The sequence below is a fragment of the Sinocyclocheilus grahami genome, unplaced genomic scaffold (assembly GCF_001515645.1).
Source record: "Sinocyclocheilus grahami isolate Dianchi unplaced genomic scaffold, SAMN03320097.WGS_v1.1 scaffold171.1, whole genome shotgun sequence".
Taxonomy (NCBI): domain Eukaryota; kingdom Metazoa; phylum Chordata; class Actinopteri; order Cypriniformes; family Cyprinidae; genus Sinocyclocheilus; species Sinocyclocheilus grahami.
The window spans coordinates 1,726,969-1,746,458 of NW_015505350.1; the positions used below are offsets into that span (position 1 = coordinate 1,726,969).

General features: G+C 39.2%; 1 protein-coding gene across 1 annotated transcript in view; it reads left to right on the top strand.

Annotated features, from left to right (window-relative positions):
- The window catches only part of tenm4 (teneurin transmembrane protein 4), a 245,415-nt gene that overhangs the window by 128,574 nt on the left and 97,351 nt on the right, over positions 1-19,490 (top strand). The window contains exons 8-10 of the mRNA XM_016283213.1: positions 9,843-10,007; positions 12,569-12,783; positions 14,696-14,912. Coding sequence (XP_016138699.1) covers positions 9,843-10,007; positions 12,569-12,783; positions 14,696-14,912 — 597 coding nt within the window. The remainder of the gene's footprint in view (positions 1-9,842; positions 10,008-12,568; positions 12,784-14,695; positions 14,913-19,490) is intronic.

Genomic DNA, 19,490 nt, shown 5'->3' on the forward strand with positions numbered 1-19,490 from the left:
CTGAAAGGAGACCAAAACTCTTCTAAGGCCAGACATGCCTGACAAGTTTAAACCAACTTGATGGTCAACAAACCCCCTTCGATTGGTTTAATAGGGTTATTTATACATACATTATACATTCTAATCTTACTGTAATACTAAAGATCATTGTAAAGGCTGAAGTAATGTTTTGTCATTTAAACACCTCTGCTCTGAATCCAAGTTGCTGATGATTATCAGTATGTCGCCTCATTGAAAGAGACTGATATGACTTTTGTGTTAAATTTGATCTGTTTCCACATTGTGCCAGAGTAACGACACAAAGATGCTATATGTGATTCACTTTTCAATCATTTGAAAGCTCAGCTCCTGCAGATTACAGTTAACATTATTGATTTCTCACATTGTTAGGAAATTTCAGTGTCCCACAACTGTATTCAGCTTGGTCAGTGAACCAAATCAATAATGGACAACAGATAAAGCCAACATGATTGCGCCATAGCAGCAGTTCATGCTGGTTGTGGTTTGATTTTTCCTGTGTGGTGAACATTTATGGAGTTAAATAGTGACTACATAGAATTATTAACTGCCCATGATTTATTACAGCTGTATTAGTTTTGCACCATATTAGTCTGAACACTGACTACTGTGGTGCAGAATGTTACTAGGTGCCTGGTAGTAATTCTGTTATGTTTCATAAAATCCCATGAAAGAAGTGGAAAATCCAAAGTACATGTGAGAAGATAAGAGCTAGTCTAGCAGTTCCAAATAAAGTGTGTCCATACCTTGAAGATTAAATCAATAAAAACAATAATGTTTTGTATAACCCAATATCTTTTATAGGACAGCATGAAATGGGTTTGCATAATGTGTGTCTGCTTAGAATGTAAATTGTTACGTGTAATCTCACGTAGAGCCCACAGAATGAAATAATATTTTTTGAAGTTGAAAATATGGGGAAAAAATTGAGTCTAAAGTCATTTGCACAAGGTGGATCCAAATGGAGATTGCACAGATGTGTCTTCATTATTAGAGATAAACAGCTTTTCACAGCACTGAGAAAAAAAATACAGTGTAAAAGAACTGAAATTAACTCTAACCATCCATCCATCCATCTCCATCCATCCATCTATTTTTGACTTAAAAAAGGGGGGAAATACACAATTGCTACTCTGTGATTCTGTGATTTTAAACCTAAATTAAATGTATGTTAGCTGAAAATTGCTCAGCTTTGTTTAAAACTCTATTTTAAGGTACTCTTGTGCACTTGTGACTGACTTTAAAGGGATAGTTCTCCTTCAACATAGTGTTTTTGTACATACTATGGAAGTCAATGGTGACCAACAACTGAAGGTGAACTATCCCTTTAATAGCTGCCTATGTAAAATGTTTTAAATCACTTTTAGTAATTGTTAGAATTCTGCCTTAGAAGGTAGCATGTAGGTAGTATATAATACGGTTATATTATATAATATATAATACTTGCTATGTTTTGAGATCTGTGTGTTCAAAAAGCTAGTAGGCTGCCTACCTAGAGGTTTAAGGCATCGTAGATGTCCTCCAGGTGAGAGGGCCTTTGTTCTAAACAGTTGGCAGCTGTCTTCATGCTTTAACCTGTCTTTGTGCTGTCTTCAAAGGTGCATCATTATGCTCAATTATGAGGTAGAAGGCATTGCAATATTTTTTTTCTCCCATAATAATTATGTACAGTATGCAATGTATTCTTTCCTCATTAACTTATTGCAACAATCAATTGTGAGTCATGCCTCCTGTGTGCTTCCTGCAAGATGCTCTATTTGTGTTCCATGCAGAATTGCTGCCTATGTAGAGCATTTATTTTCTAGATACTGTTGTCTAAATTAAATGCTTAAGCACTGTGCTTAATGAAGTTGTTCTCAGAGTTAGCTAGAGGGCTAGTTAAGCTTTGACCTTGTTAGGAGCCCTGCGAAGCCCACCAAACCGATGTATCTTAATCACTTCATGTAATTACAGACTCCCCACCCCATCCTAACCCTCTTCCAAAATCAAGCTCATCTCCCTGAGCACCTCAGGTAAACACGCATGAAACCGTAGCTCACCCTGAGAATCTGGGATTCAATCAACAACAAGGGGTCACGTTTAATTAAAAGCTGATGAGAAAATATATTTAATTTCAAGTGCAATTAATTATGTAGGCCTGTAATTGGAAACTCTAGCTGTGTTGTCTAATGAACCCAATTAAACCTCCTGACAGATGTTTTTGACTTGCTCCCATAATAATTATGTACAGTATGCAATGTATTCTTTCCTCATTAACTTATTGCAACAATCAATTGTGAGTCATGCCTCCTGTGTGCTTCCTGCAAGATGCTCTATTTGTGTTCCATGCAGAATTGCTGCCTATGTAGAGCATTTATTTTCTGTCTGGAAAAGAGTGGTGTCTACTTAGTAGGCAGCAGCTCCCAAAATTTTGGAACCAAATTAGATACTGTTGTCTAAATTAAATGCTTAAGCACTGTGCTTAATGAAGTTGTTCTCAGAGTTAGCTAGAGGGCTAGTTAAGCTTTGACCTTGTTAGGAGCCCTGCGAAGCCCACCAAGCCGATGTATCTTAATCACTTCATGTAATTACAGACTCCCCACCCCATCCTAACCCTCTTCCAAAATCAAGCTCATCTCCCTGAGCACCTCAGGTAAACACGCATGAAACCGTAGCTCACCCTGAGAATCTGGGATTCAATCAACAACAAGGGGTCACGTTTAATTAAAAGCTGATGAGAAAATATATTTAATTTCAAGTGCAATTAATTATGTAGGCCTGTAATTGGAAACTCTAGCTGTGTTGTCTAATGAACCCAATTAAACCTCCTGACAGATGTTTTTGACTTGCTGCATAGTTTTGCCATTTACCCCTATTCTTTTTTTCTGTGGAGTTTGCAAGAATCGCTTCCATGAAAGGAGTGAGATCGCAGAACTGGGAGTGGTGTGCCATTTTCTCAGTGGTGGCATGCTCATTAAGAAGGCCATTATGTCCTCTGCATCTGAAGGTCATCAGCTTCCCTCTGTGTTCATTTCTAAACGTGCTGGGCCCTCATTGTACCGCCCAACATGCAACCTCAGTCATAGCCACAAGACACTCACTCTAACTGTCGATTGACTTGGAAGTGCCAGTCTTTTGTTTTCTCTCTTTGTTTCTTCATTATTACAATCAGCCTAATGCATTTTCAGTTTTACCTTCAGCCAAATGTATTTTTGTCAATCCACGGTGTTGGATTGTCAAGGGATTGATGTTCTGGGGTTAAAATGACTGGTAGTGTTTATAGGACTTGTGTAGGTTGTGGGTTTGTGTCACAGCAAAGTTTCGGCTTGTGGTAGCCTATATTACGATGAGGAGACTTGCTTTAACCAAAATATGGAAGACTTTGCAACTGGGAAGTTAGGTCATAGTCCTGCTCGGTTACCACGGTACCCTTGAGCAAGACACTTAGCACCAGGTCGCCCCAAGGGAACTTTCTTTGCAATTAGCATTGAATCATGGTGGACAGAAACCAAGTTGGCAAGTTCCCGGATGAAGCTGTTTTATCAAAACATTCTGGAAAAGTCCATGCTCTGTGGCCAGATTTTATATGCACTCTTACCAGTGTAGAGCTATTATTCTCTCCTGACAGATTCCTCTAAGCTTCAGTGTGAAAGTGAAAAATGACTTAAGACTTTTTGATCTACTAACTTGCTGATGATGTGCATTTCACTGCCTCTCATTTATAGTTAACAGTCTGAACTTGAAGTGAGACCAGAGGAAGGCACATAGAAAAGATGAAGCTCCACTGGGAGTTTTGGTGAAAAGATGAGGCACTCATGACTGGGGAAACTTAACACTCAAGAGTGCTCTCCAAGGTCTCACTGGTTTGTCTGCAGATTGATTTGACACCTACTTGTGTTTTTTAAGGGCTTAAAATCCATGTGTGCTCAAAGAAAGTAAGCAAGTGAGTAACCTTAAAGATAAGCTATAAAAAGACACCACAAACTCTTCAATAAATGTTGTAGTATCCCTCAACAACCTTTCGTTATAATAAATATAAACCCTCCAAATACCTACTTTAACCATGTGTAAAACAAGGGCACTGCTCAAACCTGTCATCTTGTTTGTCTTGCTTCAATTTGCCAAAGTGGTGACTGGCATCTTCACATCGGCCTTTCTGTCTTCAGATAAGTTTTTTGGTAAAGATTCCATAGTCGAATATGAGATGGCTGCCAAAAAAGAGTAATTAGACTGCTAATGAGAGGACTGAGAGCTGCCGTGTTCAACGCTCATCCATTCAAGTGTCTAAGGGGAATTAATTAACCATATGCTTGCTAATGTGCCCTGTCCATTCTATGACGGATGAGCAAGAAATGGCATTTCTCAACCCGTGACTACTCTGCCCCCAGATCCCAGCATTGTCCTCTTTTTTTTGTCCTGGGATAAAGCTGTTTTTTGTTGGAGGTAAATGTGGGATAGATGGTGTCTTTTGTTGTTGTCTGTTTCTCAGGGGGTGTTGCAAAGGTTTGAATCACAGAAGAGGAACAGTAATGAGCTTGTGTTCCTCTCAGACTGAAGCAGTAGTTTATTCAAGCTTTCTGCTTTCTAATTGGCTTGCACGGATCTGCCAAAGTAGAGATTGCAGAGACGTTGTGTGCGTCCAGACTTGCATTTCAGCACGGGTGCCGTTTTACTCTCAACAGGTCGTGGGGTCTTTCCACTTGCCATTCCAGCGGGACCCTCATTAAAAAACACCCAGCTTAGTCCGCTTCCACCTGTTCCATGCTGGCTGACAGCTGAGAGAGAGAGAGAGAGAGTGAGAGTGAGTGAGAGAGTGAGAGTGAGTGAGATTAGATGATGGAAGAGTTTGGGCTAGCCGGAGAAACATTTTTCATAAGCTGGACTCTTCCCAACGCACTCTGGAAATCATAGATACCGGGACAGCTCGGACATAAATCATAATGAGGTTTGGTAGCGGGGGGTAGCCGGGAAGTGTGAGTATAAAGTATTTTACATCAGAGCTAGACAGGAGAAGTTGCAAAGGGGTCCAGATGGAAGATGGGCCCCTTGAAGGAGCAATTACTTGGACATTTGGAATGACACCTAGACCCATGATGCCTTTGATTCGATTGTCCACCCCCCACTGCCCATGCGCACAGTCTGCACTCTCCGCTTCCTCCCACAGAGCCACAAATCAACCAATGTGCAGCAGAAAAAGAGAGCGAGCTAAAGGAATGCCTTACTCGATCTTGGGTGATGACAAACCAAGCCATCTGTCTCGTAGCGTGTCTGTCCGCCTTTGACATAGTCAATTCCAGCGGTACTGACAGGGGCGGAGGCACCGGTCGTTTGCATTTATATTGTCTCTCTAGACAGCCACGACTTTTTATCGCCTCCACAAATGCTCTCTTGCAAAAGTAACGGCAACATTCAGACCTTTCTTCAGGAATGCCAGAATCTGTCGGAATGCAATCAACAAAATGTGTGGCCTGCAATTTTCCAAATGGCTATTGATTGAGTAAGCCGGAGGATGGCCACTCTCATCCGTCGTGGCAATGCCTGTCAAAGGCTTCATAATTTTTCAGACCACATTTTCACCATTTAGTAAATGTGATGTGGTTACCACATAATATGGCTTTAATAAATGGCCAAACATGCAAAGGGATGCGAAGCAGAACTCTCCATTTGTCACGACTAGTTTGATCCGTAGTCTGTGAGCTGTGCGCTGGGCTTTTAAAACTGCCAATTTGATGCTTCTGGTTAAGCTAGGGCAAGCACATATTTGCAGAATCTTAAGGATCATTGATTTTACAACATGTAAAGCAGGACAAAGGATAGCCAACCAAAGGCCCAATGAGGCAATTAGACAAAGCTCTGTTTTTCTTTGAAAATGAATTCAGGCACATCTTTCCCTCCGTAAACACAGCTCCAACCAATCAGCTGTTACTCAGTGAGGCATTGCTCTCTTAGTCACATGACATTATCAAGATGAATTTGATCTGACACAGTTTAAAGGTCCTTGCACACTGAGTCCGAAATTTTCCTATGCGTTTTTCCGTTTTTTTTCGTATTCGTCATCCTTTCCTATCAAAATGCTTGCTACGAGTGCGAAAACGCGGAAAATTTAACCTTGTCCGAACTTTTTTATGACGGACGAAAGTTTCGGAGGCAGTGTTGTAAACGTGATTGACACAACGTGAGGTCATATTTATTTTTCAACGTGCAAAAATTTCGGACGAAAATGTGTGACAGTGTGCAGAGACCTTAACTCTGAGTTCTTGTCATTTTATTACCATTTTCTAAACTATAGCAAATAAACTGTGATAATTTGAGAAATGTTGAAGGTGTCTGAATAATTTTAGTTTGACTGTACCTTTAGTTTGGTTTCTAGTTATGTTCATACTGTATGTATGGTTTTATTTTGAAATAAAAGCTCCTTCAACAACCTACAACAACACTCAACTCATGATTTTAAGATGATAAATAATGAATACATAAATTGTTTTGTGTCAGTCTGGAGTCCAGTGCCAGACATTTCCTGATTCATCCGGTTGGACTTGAATTTTTAAAGTGTTTAAATCAGCACTTTATATACCTACAAGGAGCATAATAGGCATTGTTACTTAACAATTTGTGTAGGTTATGAGCATTGTCTTCGTGTCTTGTAAGCACCAATAAGTTTATTCCTTGTTTTTGTTTTGGTTTTATTTAATCTACAAATCTGCTGAACAATTTTAGTGTTCTGTCACACAAAAATCAAGATTGAGTGATGGTCTGGTAATTATTCCAGCTATATGTTTCTTTCACAAATGTTTTGACAGAAGAATAAATCATTCATTTAGACCTTTTCTCACCCTGATTGAGACAAGATCTTTGCCGCTACACAAAACAAATACATTGTCACCTCTCTGAGATATTGAGTGGAGCGGAAAAGTAATTCTGTTACTCAGTGAGACATTGCTCTCTTAGTCACATGACATTATCAAGATGAATTTGATCTGACACAGTTTAAAGGTCCTTGCACACTGAGTCCGAAATTTTCCTATGCGTTTTTCCGTTTTTTCTTCGTATTCGTCATCCTTTCCTATCAAAATGCTTGCTACGAGTGCGAAAACGCGGAAAATTTAACCTTGTCCGAACTTTTTTATGACGGACGAAAGTTTCGGAGGCAGTGTTGTAAACGTGATTGACACAACGTGAGGTCATATTTATTTTTCAACGTGCAAAAATTTCGGACGAAAATGTGTGACAGTGTGCAGAGACCTTAACTCTGAGTTCTTGTCATTTTATTACCATTTTCTAAACTATAGCAAATAAACTGTGATAATTTGAGAAATGTTGAAGGTGTCTGAATAATTTTAGTTTGACTGTACCTTTAGTTTGGTTTCTAGTTATGTTCATACTGTATGTATGGTTTTATTTTGAAATAAAAGCTCCTTCAACAACCTACAACAACACTCAACTCATGATTTTAAGATGATAAATAATGAATACATAAATTGTTTTGTGTCAGTCTGGAGTCCAGTGCCAGACATTTCCTGATTCATCCGGTTGGACTTGAATTTTTAAAGTGTTTAAATCAGCACTTTATATACCTACAAGGAGCATAATAGGCATTGTTACTTAACAATTTGTGTAGGTTATGAGCATTGTCTTCGTGTCTTGTAAGCACCAATAAGTTTATTCCTTGTTTTTGTTTTGGTTTTATTTAATCTACAAATCTGCTGAACAATTTTAGTGTTCTGTCACACAAAAATCAAGATTGAGTGATGGTCTGGTAATTATTCCAGCTATATGTTTCTTTCACAAATGTTTTGACAGAAGAATAAATCATTCATTTAGACCTTTTCTCACCCTGATTGAGACAAGATCTTTGCCGCTACACAAAACAAATACATTGTCACCTCTCTGAGATATTGAGTGGAGCGGAAAAGTAATTTTAGCCCTGAATTGTCACTACAGGTTGTCAAGAGAATGTGGCAGAGAAAGCCACTTGTGCAATTTGAAATCAGCTCTGTACTTACGAAGGAGAAACGGGAACTCACGTAGGGAGAGAAATGGAGCATGGGAAAGAGACAAGGCTCGAGATCATTTGTTTTATCGACTCCGACATCGCCATAGTCCCACCATAGTTTGTGTCGACAGCCGTTGTCTTACATACTGTGGCTGCATCCCGATATGCATACTATCAGCACTATAGTAAGAATATCTCATCCCTAATTGTGGTGTTTTGATATTAATATACCAGAAGTGCCTGGATGCTCTACTATTTTTGATTTTCTTCTCCACTTTTTAACTTTAACTTTTAACAAATTAGTCCAGCCAATTGTAGAGCAAATGTTGCTATATCAGGCTGCTCTGAATCTTTTGATAGCGAACCACAGTATAGTAAGTAATAATGAATTTTGCTACATGCTAACATGTAAACAAACGGTGCACAATGCATTTTATGATATGTCAGTGAATCCCAATAATGCAGTACTGTCTTACTGCATACTCAAATGTGTGTACTTTCCAATTACCGGTAAAGGAAATACTTTTTTTGAATTGATATGCAGCCTATATTCCACTGTAGCATCACAATCTTAATTAAATTTTTGGTTATTTACATCCTGTGCTTAGAACTTCCATTCTGTGCAAGAAAGAGCTCCAAGGTCTTTTGTTGGCATTTTATCTGCTGACTGAAGACTTCCAGGACAAGGTTTTGCCTGGCTAAGCTGGTCCTGACCATTCTCGTCCTGGTGATCCATCATGCCTGGCCCCTCCTTCCCTGTTCACTGCGCCACCAGAGTTCATCCCAGTGGTTGCTTCTTTTGTTGACCTTGTGAAATATCACCATGTCTTCTGGTGCTGCTCATGCATTCATCTGTACCTCTTGTTGTGTTCTTGCTGACTTGATAATTTCCTTGTCTCCTTAGCCACGGGGGGTGTTAGTAAGCTAATGGGGATGAAAAGAAAAGTTGCCCTGTGGGCTCTGGCTTTTCTCTGTGGGTTGTACAAAAAATTTTCTCCAAGGGTGGAGGTGGGGGTTTGGGGGTTCTTTGTTGTTTTCACAGTGCCTTAATTAAATATATATACACTACTGGTCAAAAGTTTGCAGCAGTCATTACTCCAGTCTTTAGTCACAGAAATCATTCTAATATGCTGATTTATCAGTTATTATACTAATGAATAATAATGGTTTTTATTATTGTCAGTGTGAATAAAAGTATTAATTTCTTATTTTTCAAATCTTATCCAAAACGTTTGAACTTTTAGCACTGGTTACACAAAAATATTAAGCAGCAAAAACCCTTTTCAACATTGATGCTACTAATAAGAAATGTTTCATGAGCACTAAATTAGCATGTTAGAATGATCATAGATCATGTGAGACTGAAGACTGGAGTAATGATGCTGAAAGTTCAGCTTTGCATCACAGGAATAAATTACATTTTAAAAATAAAGAAAACAGTTATTTTAAATTGTATTAATAATTCACTGTATTACTTTTTTGCTGTATTTGATCAAATAAATGCAGAGATGTCTTTCAACTACACTAAATTCAACAACATTTAAGTTAGAAAATCTCCATTGGAAAATCCAACAACAGCCATGACGTCATATTTGCATATGAAGCTGCAATGGGTTGTGGTTCTCTTGGTGCTTTTAAACTGCCAAAGATTAATCAAGTCAAAACACATTTGTTTTCATACAGCCTTGGTTTAATTACCCCACAGCCTTCAGGATGTTAATTTTCTGATGCAATGTCTATAGTATTCCTTAGTGAATCTAATTTAATTACAATAATGTACACCAAGGCACATGCTCAGTAATCACTGCTCCAGCACACGTAAATTTACCATCTGCCGCTGCTTTCTCCGCAGCCATGCACCTCTTCGGACTCAACTGGCATTTGCAGCCAATGCAAAGGCAGATATATCAGCTGACAGAGGACAACACGAGTGGCCTACATCTGCCCACAGATCTGGGCTTGCCGCCTCTGGGCAACACGGGTCTAGAGTTTCCGGATCGAGGAAGCAAAGATGACGGTATGTCCAAGCCTGATGTTTTACAGTCAACGCAAATGTTTGATTGCGTTCAGTTCCTTGTTCACAGTGGTATTGTGTATGTTATTCACACTCAGAGTTGGCTTTATTCTAGTATGGAATGTCCAGTATACATGGTCCAGTCATTTCCCAATAGATAAAATCAAGTTCTGCTCTACATTTTCATGTTGAATATTCTGTTTCGCTTAGATAAATGGATTTTGAATACCGTTTCATGTTTTTTTTTTTTTTGTGTGAGATTTGTCAAAGGGTGATCCTTATTAGGGTGCAAATAAATAGCAGCCTTGATGTGAAAAGGCAGCAGCTCGGCAAGTTTGGTTGGGAAAAAGAAGTTCTTCCAGTCTTGATTAACCTTAAACCTTTTTTTTTTTTTGGCCAAGCGTTTGAACTCATGCCCTTCAGTCATCTCATATCCGACAACACATTCCAACATTTCAAGCTAATTTCCTGCCAGATTCACATGAACTCATCTCCCGCTAATTTCGCTCCGCGCTGGCCAGTATTATAACGTCTTATTTTTGATTTTCAAAGACTTCAAGATCCAGGATTGTTTGTCGGCCAGCTCCATGCTGTGACCAGTCTCAGTTGCTTGCCACGAGATCTGCATTACAATCCAGTGAAAGTTGCAGGGAAAATGGGAAGGGTATTATTTGTTCCTGGAAGAACGAATGGCACAGCTTTAGGGATTGAGTATCCAGGGGCTCAAGGCAGATTAGAACTTGCCCCATCCAGAAAGCCATGCATTCCTTTAATCTCCAAGACTGGACAAGAGTTTTCCTGGCAGCGGAAGAAAGCAGACACTAACCCCCACGGTCATGGAGACGGAAGTTCGTACAGTAGGAAAAGTTCACTTTTTCCATGAGCACAACCCATATTTAGCCATTTGATTTGCCACAGGCCTCGGACAAAAGGTGGGAGATCAGACCATTACCATATAGATGAGTCGTCGAGACGTCTTTTTTCATTTAGCAGCTGGCAGAGAGGGAGCGAGCGAAACCACAAACACGGAGGCTGCAACGGTGCCTCTGCTTGAGTGACATCTGCGGCTGAGGGGAAATCGATAGACCGGGCTTTTTAATTCTGACTGTCAGAGTAACATTGTCATCAGGAACACAGCAAATCAATCCGGTGTCACTGTGCTGTACATCCCTGGCATTAACTTAAATAAACACCGTACCGAAGAGGTTTTCTGACCATCTTGCACCTTCTAGTAATCAGTTCAATTACCCATAAACATGTTATCTGGAAAGTGTCAGTGAGACCTTGTTTAAATTCATGCATTTGCCAACTCAACTGGACATTTCTGTTTTGCCATGCGCTATGGAAATCGTAATTTCCTCAGCAAAAAAATATAAATAAATATTCAGTATTTCGTCCCCAATTTCTGTTTAACTTAATTTGTTCAGATGTTGAAAAATGGTACATTCTCAATGATTCTCATGCCTTTGCTGTAATGCAATATTTATTATTATTTATATTTACTTTACATTAAATCATCATAAATTAAAAGCATATATATATATATACAACGTAATATTTATTTCATTGCCTTAAATTTTGCATTATAGTAATGGGCATACGATTTTGTTTATGGTAATAATAGTTGGTCCAAACACTTTAAAAAAAAAAAATCATATTCAAGCTTCATTTTTTTAAAATGGAAAATATAATTGTTTTGCTTTTTTGTTTTTTGTCCAGTAATGTTTTTGACAGATTTCGTAAAGTTCGGCCAGTGACAAAATATGCAGCATAACTGAATTTTCACAACATGTGTAATTGCGACTGATGTGGTAATGCGTTATGTGGAGGCGGTAAATTGGAAGGCGGGAAAGCGTGACCTGTCTCTCCAGATATAGCGCTGCAAATGATTGACTTTTGAGGAGACTGCCATCTGCTGTAGTGCGTGTAGCCCGACGCGAAAGCTGCCTGAGAGTCCTCTGGGCTCTCTTTGCAAGGATGTCTGCTTTTGTCGCCATCACTGCGGAAATTGGCCAATCCACCTGAGCGAGCAGATGTTGCCATTTCCTCAGGGTCCAATGAGGAGGGTACATCAGCATTAGGTGCAGGGGCGTTTTCTCCGAGGACGCAAGGGAGGCACTGCCTCGGAAATATTCTGATGAGTAAATAATTGATAGTACAAAAAATAAAACAAATATATAAACAACTGATTTTTTTATAAAGTGAAGCTGAGTCAACTTCCAAATCAAAACAATCTTGGCAACACAAAATGATCTGTAACCATGAATAGACTTAATGAAGGTTTGAGGATGAACGATAATTTAACCATATAAAAAGTACTATTGCTGTTGTTTACGAAGTAATGTAAAAAAACATAATATATACATCTCTCACACACAATGTTGAGTTGTTGTACCTGTAAAGTTTCAGCTTAGGAAAGCTCTTTATATTCAATGTGGCTATTTTTTCCTGATGTGATGGAAAATCAGCAAGAGGGTCATTCACCCGGTACACTGACCCTCTGCTCGCACCATATGGTAGATTTATGAGGCGTCGAGCTGACTGATAGATCTCATTTTCCACAGGTAAACTAGATGGCTTTTTCCCGGAGGACAGCTTCATAGACATGGGCGAGATAGATGTGGGCCGCAAAGTCGCCCAGCTGATCCCGCCAGGAATCTTCTGGAGGTCACAGGTTTTTATCGACCACCCCATGTACCTCAAATTCAATGTGTCCCTCAGTAAAGATGCCTTGGTGGGGATCTACGGGAGGAGAGGCCTACCTCCGTCGCATACACAGGTGGGTCAGATAAGTCCATTCAGATAATATTTAAACAATGTTTGTTCTGTCTTTTAATCCAAATGTTGATGTTTATTGTATTTTAATGAGAATGAAAGTAGAAAGAGATGAGAAAAAATCCAGATACTATTCAGGCCAAAATCAAAACATAATTTTCTACATAGAGCATGCATGCTAAATGCTAAGCGCTAATTGTTGATGTTTTTGCATTTTGAAAGCTAAATTGCATAATTTCTGTGGAACTAGATGGACTTATATGACAAACATGTTTCCAAAACATTCCCTCTGCCATTAATCAGACAAAGTTTGGTTAAACTACTGTAGTGTTATATATATCAGCATATTAGACTGGGAAAGAAAGTATTTTAACATTGAAATTTGCACGCATCAACCAAACAGACTCACAAAAAAAGCTTATTCCTCTTTCCTTTTTTTAAAAATTAAATCAAATATGAAGGATCCACTTTTGTTTGTTTGTCCCTCCCATTCATTTGTTTATAGACGTAGCATATTCCCCCAAGATTTAATTTCATTTTGTGGCATATTATCATCTCAAAGACTCATCTCAAAGGCTTTGACATAAACAGACACTTAATTTCAGTATCGGACACAGAGCATCTCAGCCTCCCTGTATTGATTTGGTTCATATGTGCAGTGGTATTGTGTCACTGGAAATTACTCCAAGACCTTGGTTGATAGACTCTTTCAATTGAGCCAAGCTAACCAATAAGAGAGATTTTACTTCTTTTTTTTTTTTTCCTCTTCAATTTTGTGCGGACAGATTTATTTTGTAAATGTGTTTCTTAATAAAACATGTGGATATGGTAAGGTTAATTGTGTATGATTGGATTTCAGATTTCAGTGTTCCATTATGTTCAGTGATATTGCTTGGTTTGTCATTTGGCTTATGCACAAATGTCAAATAAGAATGTCACGGTGATATGTCATCCCACAATTAAAATAAATTAGAAATTATATTTTATGTACACAATCGTTTAAGTTTGGGGTCAAGATTATTAGTTTATTTATTCATTCATATTTATTTATTCACTGATTTATTGGGGGGGGGGGGGGGGGGTGTTAAACAAGAAATTAATGCTTTTATTGAGGGTACATTACATTTGTTTAAAAGTGACAGTAAAGACATTTATACTTGTTGCAAAAGATTTATTTCAAATAAATGTTGTTCTCTTGAGCTTTCTGTTCAAAAAATCCTGAACAAAAATGTGGTTTCGACAAAAAATATTAAGCAGCACAATTGTTATTAACATTGATAATAATAGTGTTTCTTGAGCACCAAATCAGCATATTAGAATGCTTTCTGAAGGGTCACGTGACTCTGAAAGCTGCTGTCATGGCAGCTGAAAATTGAGCTTTGCCATCACAAGAATAAACTGCATATTAAGAAAATATTCAAATAGAATAGTTAATTTAAAATGTAATATTACTGTTTTACTGTTTTCATCAAAAAAATGTGTCCATAGTGAGCATAAGAGACGTCTTTCAACAGTATTGAGAAAAATCCATTAGATATCATGTGATACTCATTACTACTTTAAATGCTTGTAATATTTTGCAAGTTGAAATGCCATAATATTTAGCTACTCCTAAGTATAAATAATGAAAATCAGCATAAATTAAATGCAGTACTTTTTTTTTTTTTTAAAGAGGTGACATATAACCCATACAGGTTTGAGGTGTGAGATTCAAAATTGTACATATATTAGCATAAATTGGTGCAGTGTTAGCAGCTGTTCTTTCACACCTTGCATTAGTCCTCTTTTCACAGTCTCAATATGCCCTTAGAGACCAGCTCCTGTTGGCTCCAACATGCAGGACTTATCAGATCCTGGAGGCTCATGTGTCATTCCTAATGCTTGTTTGTGGTCTGTCTGTCTCTCCTTGTCTCCAGTTTGACTTTGTGGAGCTGTTGGATGGCCGTCGACTCCTGTCGCAAGGGTTGCCAGGCCTTGAGGGTCCGCCTTTTCCAGCCCAGCAGCGGAGCCTGATGCCACTCACCAGTCACGATACAGGCTTTATACAGTACATGGATTCGGGCATCTGGCACTTGGCTTTGTACAATGATGGGAAGGAGACGGAGCAGGTGTCCTTTCTCACAACTGCGATCGGTTAGTACATCATTAAATGGAAACGTTTCTTTAAATAACGCAACATGTGTAACTTTAAATGTGCAAATGGTAATTGCTTCGCAGGTGACATATGTAAAAGAACATTTTCACAGGGCCTCAGTAATAATAGCCATGTTTTCTGATGAACATGGAAGTCTGATTCACACGTGGTCAGGTACATGACACATTCCAACTTTGCTGCTGAAATCCAGTGTTATGCATAACCTGCCATTATAATGACAAATGTAACCGTTTCTAATCTCTTGATTTTTCTTTTTCTTCCAATTCCCATTCAATTGGATGGGGTGACAGTGTAATGTAATTTGTGGTTCTATGGTTCTCTGAAGCATAGATCTTTCTTATTACCATGCAAGCTGCCAAATAGTAGTCCCCTAGAAAAGATTTTCAAAATAATTTCCTTGTAAATTTGGAGATATTGATTCAGACAGAAATGAAATTGCCACACAACCTTTTTGTTTGTTAAACAGTAGGTAAAAACCAATCTTAGAATCAGATGCCAGTTTTCAACATTCACTATTCATATAGTCATCGTAAGCATAAACGATCTTAACCAATCTTTGAATCAGACGGCGAAAAAATCACTGACTTGTGCCAGAACATGTTGAAATTACATTGCATACAAGTTTCTATTTAAATCAGTTATTGTGCAAATAGGGCCCAAGTGATATAAGGAAAGGTTGTCATTTAGACTGCGGCCAAAATAAATCTTACTTAAATGGTTTGGTACCCCTTCATTGACATGCCAATTTGCGAAATGAAATAACATTCCTAATTCATGTAGTCATTGCGAGCCTAAACAATCTTAAACCTAAAATGGCTTTGACAGACAATCTCAGCCAAAATAATCCAACATTTTTTCCCCAAATCAAATATGAATTAGGCATCGGGGGAAATTTTCGCCTGCACCGTGCTTACTTGTCAGAGCCTGCCATCACTGATATTACCCTTTTTGCATCGCCATCTCAGCCAGCCTAGACCTCTACATAGTAATCAAGGTGGATCTGAATAAGAAAGATTGCGGAAATGAGCAGTGCTTCACTATGCCTGCGTGTGTTCTTCACTGATGGCTCGTAAGACTCTTGTTACTTTTTGAGTGCCTCCCAGCAAATCCCGCTTCCAATTTGCTGTCTATTTGCATAGAACACAGTGGCCTTGATTCAAAGCTTCTGATTGACGACCCTTCCGTTCCCCTGTGCATATTATTGGTCATTATTTGATCATATTCACGTGTGTTTTTTGATGTGAAAGACATTTCATCCATTGCCATCACTGATGGAGGTGATTTCGATTTTGTCCTTTCCGTTCAGCATCCTGAAAGTGGCTTTGATTAGTGCGAGCCCGTCAGGAGGGAGGGCAGAGCTTGAGCCCGTCGCGAGGTTTCAGCTTTCATGGAGGTGGCAGCTGGGAGCTGTTCTCACATGCTCTTTAATTAAATGCTCCTGGGCCATGGTCCATCTGCAACGGGAGGGGGGAGGGGTTTGCCAGCCTGTCCGATCGATGCAAGTGTGTCTGCCACACATCCATTTCTGCTGTTCCAGCTCGTCATGGGGAAAGACGGCACTGCACCTTACCACCCCCGATGAGGATGGAATACAATACCGTATATACGACACATGACATGGTGGTTTAGAGTGGCGGAAGATGAGGAGAGAAGGAGACAGTCTGTTTATCCTGTGTTCAGTACTCTTGGATGCAGCCACCATTGGGAGTTTGTTGGCCACCTGCGGTTCAGGGCCAAGACGGTGGGCTTTAGAGAAGAAGGTCTGGAACAGGAGTCACGCCTGAGTTGATTTGACTCTGAGCTGTGGAGCTCAGAGGGAGGCAGAAAGAGGAGGTGAAGAAAGAGGGAAAAAAGAGACAGAGAGGGTGAGAAAGACAAGAAGAAAGTAGGTCAGATGGATGGCGACCTTCAGCAGGGTTTCAAACTGCACCCAGTTTTCAGCACAGAAACACTAAATGTTACACTGAAGACAAAGTTTTAGCTTTTTTCATTTGCTTAGTGTTAAAATGCTTTGCTATCCTAGTTTAATATGCAGAAACCGTTAAACGTAATCCCTTAGTAAACTGTGATTCTGAGGCGTTTTCAAAACATTACTTTCTATTTGTCTGACCAATCATGAACAGGGAAGTATTCAGGAAACAAAAAACATCATTTGTTTTTGACTATTGATCACTAATGGTGCACAACTGCTTCCTTTTTGCGTTTGTGAATAGCACTAAACTGCCTCCTTACCCATAGAAAAAAAAAATTACAAATGACATCTTTTTAATATTTCTGTTTCTCTCTGCTAGACTGCAGAGAAATTAAATAGAGAGCAAAAGGAGACTTTTGACTCTTTTAATCTCACATGGCATCTGTAGAGTTCCAAAATGTATCCCGACAGTTTCGAACTGTGCAGTTAAATGCCAGATTTCTGTAGTCTTCTGCGACCACTTTACTAGTACTATACAATCCACATTCATTTTATAGTTCTATATTCTTGCTGTATGTCAACAACTCTCTCGGTTGTGTTTATATTTGGAATTTTTGGTAAGATAAACTGTATCCTTAAATGAAACATTACCTGACATCTCAATGGAGTCTCCGGAGCTATAAGTGCAGCCTCTGAGCAATACAAATTTCCTCTGGGTACACGTATGCCATGGTCTATAAGGGACCTGAAGTGTTGGATATCTCTATTGTTCTTTCTATTCCTCTCTCTGTGACTCTCTATTTTTGTTTCCTCCTTTTTTTATTTATTTATGCCTCTCTACTTTCTCTCCATAATTCTCATGACTCCTCATTACAAAGCTAAGGTGTCCATCCCATGTGCGACACAGTCTCATTTGTCCCTGCCATGTGGACTTCTGTTGTCAGAGTTATCAAGGATGCATCTCTAGCTGTGCCTCGGCTTTCTGAGGAGCCAACAGGCCTTCAACAACAATTCTAATATTAGATATTTTTCACAGATTGAAGCCAAGGACTTCTTGTGTAGTCTTGTGCTATACAAGAGCACAGAGGTGTAATTAATGTCCGATCAGTAGAAGAGATTAAAGGGGTCCTATTATGCTCTTTTACAAAGTCTTGATTTTGTTATGGGGGTGTACTAGAACAGGCTCTCATACTAGGTTGTTCGAAAAACACATTATTTTTCACATATTTTACATTATTATGCCCAGTCTATCCCCAGTCTGGCAAGAACGGCTCGAATAGCTCCAGTATCAAATGAAGGCCCGCCTTCTGAAATACGAAATGTGCTGTGATTGGTTAGCTGGGCCAGTGTGTGTTGTGATTGGCACCACTCGGCGCCTGGTCGAGAAATGTCACGCCCCTTACCATAGCCGCCTGCGAGCTTCAGTGTAAATATTGTGTCAAAATCAAATCAATTTGAGCGCGATTTAAACCCGGATGATTGTAAACTGTAAAAGATTGTAAAAGTTTGTCTGCCTTGGGAAAGCTAGCGAGTCTCCGACTTAGTGATAACACTCATTGCCTTCTCTAGTGCAGCTCAACCAGGTCTCGTCCCATTCGTCGGTATTTGTGAGATACGTTAGTGTTAGCAGGCCTTAAATATTATTTTCACATTAATTGTTACTTTCACTCTAATGGATGATAAAATGGCTGACAAATCTACTAGACCTGGATTTGAAGGAGGAACCTGAGCCATAATATCTTGAGACCAGAATATCTTGAAGACTTGAAGGTGGATACTTTTGACTTGAACCATTAAGCAACCACCTAGAACACCCTAACAACCTCATAGCAGCACTCAAATCTGTGTAACATTACGGCAATGGTTTTGTACAGGCTAGCAAGATGAATTTTATTCAGAAATGTAAAAACGTTAATTTAGAAATTGTATTTTACTTTTAAAAATTCTTATAGAACTTCCTTTTTTGTGCCGCTAGTGAATTATACACTTCAACTTTAAGGCTTACATCTACAAAACTTTATAGGAAATGTTGCAAATAGTCAGGTTAAAAATTTTGCCCCTACTATGTATAGAGTTCTTGTGTTCTCTGTGTGTGGCACCGATGAAAGCCTTAAAAGCATGCAGAAATATGGACTCCTTCTTTTTCAAATTCACGACTGGACACGGACTTCTCAGTCACTGCTTAGAGATGGAATTATACGTGACAGTTCTGAAGGGAAGTGGAGGGTCTGGACTGCAGGTACTGAACTCAGATCAGTCGTAGTGTCAGAAATGCTTTATGTGAGAGTGACAGAGATGCAGCGAGAGATGGATTGTGCTCTACTGGTACATGAGGAGAGCATCTTTCAAAACAGATACCAAGCGAAAAAGCCATCTCATGTATAATTGCATCTGTGGACGTAATTGCAAATGGCTTAATTTATCTTACAATACTACACATGCACATGTGCCCTCTGCTAAGAAATGGAGGCTGGAAGCCATCAAAATCCCTACTGAAGTCTTGATAGGCTCAGGCGTACCAGGGGGATAGCCAATCCGCCAGCCTTTTCCTCTCACATCAAGAGACTTGTGCCTTTAAAATTCTTTCAAAAACATGCTCTGCAGCACAGTCTAGTTACCACCTCTCCCCCCTTCCTTCGTTCAG